This window comes from Salvelinus sp. IW2-2015, unplaced genomic scaffold (assembly GCF_002910315.2).
Source record: "Salvelinus sp. IW2-2015 unplaced genomic scaffold, ASM291031v2 Un_scaffold9073, whole genome shotgun sequence".
Lineage (NCBI taxonomy): Eukaryota > Metazoa > Chordata > Actinopteri > Salmoniformes > Salmonidae > Salvelinus > Salvelinus sp. IW2-2015.
Genome location: NW_019950332.1, coordinates 1 through 6,824, shown reverse-complemented (window position 1 = coordinate 6,824; position 6,824 = coordinate 1). Strand labels below are relative to the sequence as shown.

General features: G+C 40.7%; 1 protein-coding gene across 2 annotated transcripts; it reads right to left on the bottom strand.

Moving 5' to 3' along the window:
• Window positions 1-3,654: 3,654 nt before the first annotated feature.
• On the bottom strand, window positions 3,655-6,818 carry LOC112079684 (carbonic anhydrase-related protein 10-like). 2 transcript variants are annotated; one of them, XM_024145560.2, is made up of 4 exons: window positions 6,516-6,818; window positions 6,097-6,271; window positions 5,649-5,721; window positions 3,655-4,591 (listed from the first exon to the last, which is right to left on the bottom strand). In XM_024145560.2, the coding sequence occupies exons 1-3, from the start codon at window positions 6,651-6,653 to the stop codon at window positions 5,687-5,689; spliced, it is 348 nt and encodes a 115-aa protein (XP_024001328.1). In that variant the 5' UTR covers window positions 6,654-6,818; the 3' UTR covers window positions 3,655-4,591; window positions 5,649-5,686. The 2 variants fall into 2 exon arrangements, with proteins under 2 accessions (XP_024001328.1, XP_024001329.1); XM_024145561.2 differs by lacking the exon at window positions 5,649-5,721.
• Window positions 6,819-6,824: the final 6 nt, after the last annotated feature.

Here is a 6,824-nt window from a genome sequence, read left to right as displayed (position 1 = left end):
GTTGAACGCTGAGCTGTAGTCAACGAACAGCATTCTCACATAGGTGTTTCTTTTGTCCAGGTGGGAAAGGGCAGTGCGGAGTGAAAGTGAAATTGAGATTGCATAATTTACTTGTTCTTGTAAGTGTTGACATGCTGAATGCACCAAGGTGTCTGTTTAAACAACTAGCACACAACTCGGACATCCATGCATACACCACAAGACATGCTACCAAAGGTCTCTTCACCATCTCCAAGTTAAGAACAGACTATGGGAGGCACACAGTTCTACATAGAGCAATGGTTACATGGTACTCTATTCCACATAAGGTAACTGATGCAAGCAGTAGAATCAGATTTTAAAAACAGGATGAAAAATACACCTTATGGAACAGCGGGGACTGTGAAGAGACACACACAGGCAAACACTTACACATACACATGATAAGACACGCACTCTACACACACACACACATTACTTTTGCTTCGTAGATATGTGGTAGTAGAGTAGTGGCCTGAGGGAACACACTTAATGTGTTGTGAAAAGTGTTATGAAATGTAATGTTATGTAATATTTTAAATTGTATATAACTGCCTTAATCTTGCTGGACACCAGGAAGAGTAGCTGCTGCCTTGGCAGGAACTAATGGGGATCCTTAATAAATACAAAAACAAATGACATTACAGATCACAATCATTACTTTCTCCAATGGTAATATGACTTGCAGATGATATCCCTAGTGGTACTTCCCCAAATGTCTGTTTGTAAGGCCTTACATTTTGAGTGAAAAGACGTGAACTTTCTGGTTGAAGACACTTCAGTTTCTTACTTCTGACTTTTGTGAGGGTCTTTATGACTTTATAAAAACGTATAACTATTGTTTAACAAAAAAAAAGTGAGACATCAACAGAGCTATGCCAGAAAAAGTTGACATTTTGGCAAGGATTCAATCTGATTTGGGAATTTGGACAATGCGCCATTCAAAGGTCATTTCCGATTGAGATGACATATGTAGCGTTTACCATGATTGTGGTCTCCAGGCCATTCCAAAACTTGAAATGTGTTGCTTTTTAGCCATTTTCATGTAGACTTGATTGTGTTTTGGATCTTTGTCTTGCTGCATGACACAGCTGCACTTCAGCTTCAGCTCACAGACGGATTGCCTGACATTCTCCTGTAGAATTCTCTGATACAGATCCGAATTCTGAATTTATGATTCCTTCTATTACGGCAAGTCGCACAGGTCCTGAGACAGCTAAGCATCCCCACACCATCACACTATCACCACCATTATTGACCATTGGTATAAGGTTAGCAGTTTTCTGAGTAATACACTTTTTGGTGTCATTGTGTTAATAGGAAGAACTGCAATAGAAGTCCAAAGGACCACCACCATCTTCTATCCATCACCATGGGAGTCATGACTGTGTCTGTTCTTGCCTGTGTCCTTCTCACCCTTCTAGGAACTGGAGTCCACCAAAATCCCCCATGATCATCATTGTGACACCCTAATGGTCAACCCCGTTTGAATCCAGTTTATTTGGAGTTGTCAGACGGTATTTTCAACGGACTGTTCTAATCTGTTAGTTGTGTGTTGAGCCGTGGATTTAAAATACGTTTTTTTTCTCTCCAGATATCTATCCAAGTGGGTGTACTGGACCTGACAGCAAGATACCCCATTGCTACCGATTGGTGCAGAAACAAATGGGATGGCAGCAAGCACTGGCAAGTGTCTCACTTGCAGAGCATCAAATTATCAAATTACTTCCCTTTATGGTGACGTTTTGAAAGTGCATTGAAAAGAACAACATTGGTCTTCCATTTAGAATGACATGTTTTTTTATATTACATCTACTGATCAAATTTCTATATAGTCAAAGCTTGTACAAAATCAATGTAAACATGGATGTTTCTTTATTTAGAATTACTGCAAGTGAGATGGCGGTACCCTAGCTGCTGTCCACAGAATGAAAGAATACCAGCTTCTCCTTTCCATGGTAAAGCAGACCCAGAACCTCTCTGCTTATGCCTGGGTAGGACTGAATAATATGGCACAGGTAAAACAACCTTCACACTCAAATAGCACTTCCTCAGATAGGTCTTATTTCATACCTCTTTGATTTGGACATTAGATATGTTATTACTGCCCTCCAACAAGAAGTTGATAACTTTGAACTGTTCTTCTTGACAGGAAGGGACATTTGTGTGGACTGATGGATCATCTGTGGAAGGGTTCTGGTCCAAAAGTGTCAAAGCTCAGCAGTGGGGGAGAAGACTGTGGCACTGAACTCTCAGGCAGGTCAGTATTACAAACTTGTTCTTGCATGGTGACACTTAAGCTGGAATTCAATCCTTAGAAGGCTGGGATTCAAACCTTAGAAGGATGGGATTAAAACCTTAGAAGGATGGGATTCAAACCTTAGAAGGCTGGGATTCAAAGCTTAGAAGGCTGGGATTCAAACCTTAGAAGGCTGGGATTCAAACCTTAGAAGGCTGGGATTCAAAGCTTAGAAGGCTGGGATTCAACCCTTAGAAGGCTGGGATTCAAACCTTAGAAGGATGGAATTCAAACCTTAGAAGGATGGAATTCAAACCTTAGAAGGATGGAATTCAAACCTTAGAAGGCTGTGAACAAATACATAATAAGCAGTGAGTGTATTAACACTGTCAAACTTCAAAGTAACATATTGGTATCTGTCATTTTCCTATCTGTCTCATTCAGTGAAGTGCTGTAGTTATTCTTCTGTTGTCTTCCACTGAGACTAACAAGGACATTGTCCTCTACAGGGGCCGAGGGCTTCGATGACAAGTGTGAGTGGCTGTACCTTAGTCTCCGTGAGATTCGCTACAGGTGGAGTAGCCTAAGATGACAGAGGAGTCCAACACCATCCACACAGAGTGAGAGTGCAAAGGGATTTTGCCAACATACTCTGATTTTATTTTCTGTTATCGCACGCAAACTCCTTTTGAGTTGTTTGAGGATAAAACGTGATATAATGGTAATTACATTATCATTGGTTGCCATTTTCAATTGTAACAGAAAGTTAGTCAGGTTGATTCTACAATTGCATTTTCAATTGCGTTTTCTTTATGTAACTAGCCTTAAGCTACTAACCATTGAGGCACCCACTAAAGGTTTATCCACAAACAAACAGTTCAATCCCCTTACTAACTCACAACCGACTGTTTATCCAAGAACACAGATAGGATAGTGTTGCATGTGCAGGTAAAATGAGTCTCAATACTCTGAGGGAACATTGTTAATGGTTTGCCTATTTTATGAAATATTGAAAGAATTGGTGGAATTGTTGCATCCTGATTATCCCTCAATGCTTCCATGCCTATCTCTTTGAATAAAACCTTAAAGCATCAACCTTTCTAAGGCATGGCCAATCTGTTTTACATATCACTGTATCATTTCCTATGTACTAGCTTGATTGTTAGGTGTCTGGTACCTTGTGTGAGACGTCAGACAGAAATATGATCCTCACAGCACGCATAGCATCAAAAAGGAGGGGGAGGACGTATAGCTTCTTGCTGTAGTTGAGACCGGTCTGCTCACTCACCAATGTGCACAGTTTATCCACGTTAACACCATTGAATAACTTGGCACAAAGCCCGGTACATTAGCAACAATGTAATAAGCACATAGAAACAACAGTGTAAAGTGAAGCATATTTTCCAAAGTGAACTTTCCAGACACATTTATTGGGCTGATAACATTACTCAAACACAGTGTATGACCATTGTAAACAATAAAACTGAAAGAAAAGGCTTCAGCTCAGAACTGCTTCCAGAATTCAGTGTGCCAAGCGTTTAAAATACTCAAGTTTTGTCATCTCTTTTTTTAATCCTCTTAATATATTTTTTTAATGTTTTTGTATTTTTCTTTACATATTCGGTTTTTCAGCAGTACTGATAATTATACTATGTACAACAAAGGCCGAGACACGCATCGGTTCATCCCTTAGACAGAAGCTCCTTTCCCGTTTTTCCTTTTGTAATGACCTACTGTTACAAGGCAAGAATGTAAGGTCTCGCTCTCTTGGGTTGTTGCAGTCGGCATGCCTTGTAGGTGACGGTGATGACGATACAGCTATGAGCCTTGCATACCTTCTCTGTCTGCACCACTAGGGGCAGTGTCTTAATAAGTCCTTAAGATCCCCCTGGTAGCAAGGTGTCTATGTACAAAGGCTAAAAGTCCCACTCAGTCCATGTGAAGAGGATTTACGAAAGAAATGCTTCCGTGTTTTTGTATGTTTTCAACTTTTTTTTTTTATCTCCCAAAAAAGTATCAGTATCAAAACAGGTTTCGTAATAGATATATTTGTACTGGGTGTGTTAGTTAGCATGTGTTGGACAAATAGTTGTCGATGTACGTATGAAAAGTAGTAGTCTCTTTGCAAAGCAACGCAAAGTATTTTACTTGGTTATGTTCAGTTTCTTTTTTCTCTTTTTACAATGCCATGAAATAATCTTAGATGGGATGCAGCCTTGGTCGGACTCCAGTTGTTTACTTCCTTCTCTCGTTCCTCTCTCTCTCTTTCTGTCTGTCTTTGACTCTTGTTTCTGTGCTCATCCAAGGGAGACTATTTTAGCAGCCACTCATTCACTGGAAGAGAGGAGAGGGACAGGGTGAGAAGAACACAACTTTACTGTATATGCACTTTACACAAAATACACTTCTAGCGTGGAACCCTTTCTATCCTGGCTACCCAGCAGCTTCTATAACATTCATCATAACATGCCAACACGTTGTTAGGATTGAGGCCAGAATGCATTGTTAGGATTATTATCAATAAAATAGTATACTCTACCGGAAGACACAATTATGCATGTAAAGTAAATGAAGTAACCTTGACCATGAAACACTGAACATGTCGTGTGTATATGTAAAAAGTGTGGGAGACATTTCTATTAGTAAATGGTCAAGTAGTGTTTTTATTTATTTGATTCCCAGCACCACAGAGATATATAGATATAGATATAAGGGTGGTGTCCATGTGACTCTGGCTGAGACTCCACTCTCCGAGGGCGTCTCGGGGAGAGATGGGATATGCAAAAAACACATTCCCAATTCACTTGCGTGAATTAGAGCAAATATAAGCACCCACCAAATTCGTATTATCTCATGTTAAAATTAGCAATGTATGCTAAATAACAGCATTTCTGCAGTATCTGTTAGCATTCTGCTAGCATCCCAATACACATTTCCCATTCAATTAGCCCACTGACCTAGCTGTGAGGGGGCTGAGTTTCCTCTGCCTTCAAGGTTTAACCTTAGATGAATAACCAATTAGATCCATTTCCCATTTAAATTATACTTTATTCCCCTTCTGCCTCACCTTGGAGATATTTACATCTTTAAACAAGTACAACTAGTGTAATTAAAGACGAGACAGCCCTGCTGCTATTGTACTGCTTCTGTTTACTCTCTGGGGGTGGGTTGGAAGGGTACAGTAGGGGTGTGTGTGTGGGTAAAAGTGTGTGTATATGTACTCACATGTGTGTGTGTGTATTTGTGTGTGTGTGTGTTTCAATCTCTCAACAACTGCTGCACAGAATAAGAATTTCATCTGAGAGCGAGGATAAGAGGATAAGAGAAAAGAACAGTCTGGCTACATTACAGTAGATCCTGGAAAAATAATACAATGAATAATGGGGGTTACCTCTTGCCCTCACTGTATTTACGCTTCAGGTGTAAAATTCACATTTTGTGCAGCAGTTGCCCAGATATATTGGCTGAAACAGAGGAGAGGAGATGATAAACAGACTGCATGCAGAGTCCCTGAATCACACTGAGATGCTGAGTTGGCTTTGTAGTTATGAAGTAGCTTGTCCCACACTCTCAGACGCCGTTTGGAAATATTGCTATAATTTCACGATAAGTAATATACAATCACTCTTTTTTTAAATCTATAAACGTTAAGGCTATATTTACAAAGCTGATAAGGTAGTATTTTGCTTTATGAGGGGCACAAGCAGCCATATAGAAAACAACCAACGTATATGTCCATGTCTCCTTCACCGCCATTTTGTATATGTCTGCTAGTCAGACTTTGTTTAAATAAATCGCTAACAAAATGGCGGTGGTGGGTGGATTGGAGCTGTGTTTACCTCGGTACTGGAGCTTCTGGGCCCTGTTGTTGGGACAGTCTTTGCCCTGCATGCTGAAGTTGATGTTGGTCCGGATGCAGCGGTTGTTCAGAGGTTGGACCGGGCGAACGTTGTCGCTCATACTCAGGAAGATCTGAGACGGCTGGTTCTGACTCAACAGTCGTAAGGAGTGCATCTGGAGAGGAGAGAGGAGGAGAGGTGAGGGAAGGGAGGTCCATGAACAAAGAAGATGGAAAGGTAGAGTATGTAAATGAAGGGAAGGGACGAGAGAGGTTAGGAAAGCAGAGATGAGAGGGGTTCGGAAGTGAAGAAAAGGCATTATTTCAGTATGAATGGGAGAACAATCCATGTGGAGGAACATAATTGCTGTTTGACAGTCTTATGCAACTAAGCAGTAAGAAGCTACTGTAGAGACAGACCTGCATTTGTGTGATGTACACTGGCTTATTCATCAGGATCCACGTGGCCGTCTCAAAGCAAGGCGGGATGGTCATCGACCCGTCATATGTGATAAAACTAGAGGTTTCTGGGTAAATCTCCTCGATGTTCAGGCCCATCAGCAAATATGCATCATCTGGAGAAGATGGACAAGATAGACAGGTTTCAATATTACATCTAAATATTCTATTATAGCAGAGTTCTTCAGTCCTGGTCCTGGAGAGTTACAGAGTTCTTCAGTCCTGGTCCTGGAGAGTTACAGAGTTCTTCAGTCCTGGTCCTGGAGAGTT

Bases quoted from the DNA above. Each gene is read 5' to 3' on its own strand.
- LOC112079684 (XM_024145560.2), bottom strand. From the start codon at position 6,653: ATGGGCCTGAACATCGAGGAGATTTACCCAGAAACCTCTAGTTTTATC. The intron at 6,272-6,515 runs GTCTGTCTCTAC...TCTCCTCTCCAG, and splicing joins TGTACATCACACAAATGCAG to ATGCACTCCTTACGACTGTT. The intron at 5,722-6,096 runs GTAAACACAGCT...CCTCTGTTTCAG, and splicing joins CCAGAAGCTCCAGTACCGAG to CCAATATATCTGGGCAACTG.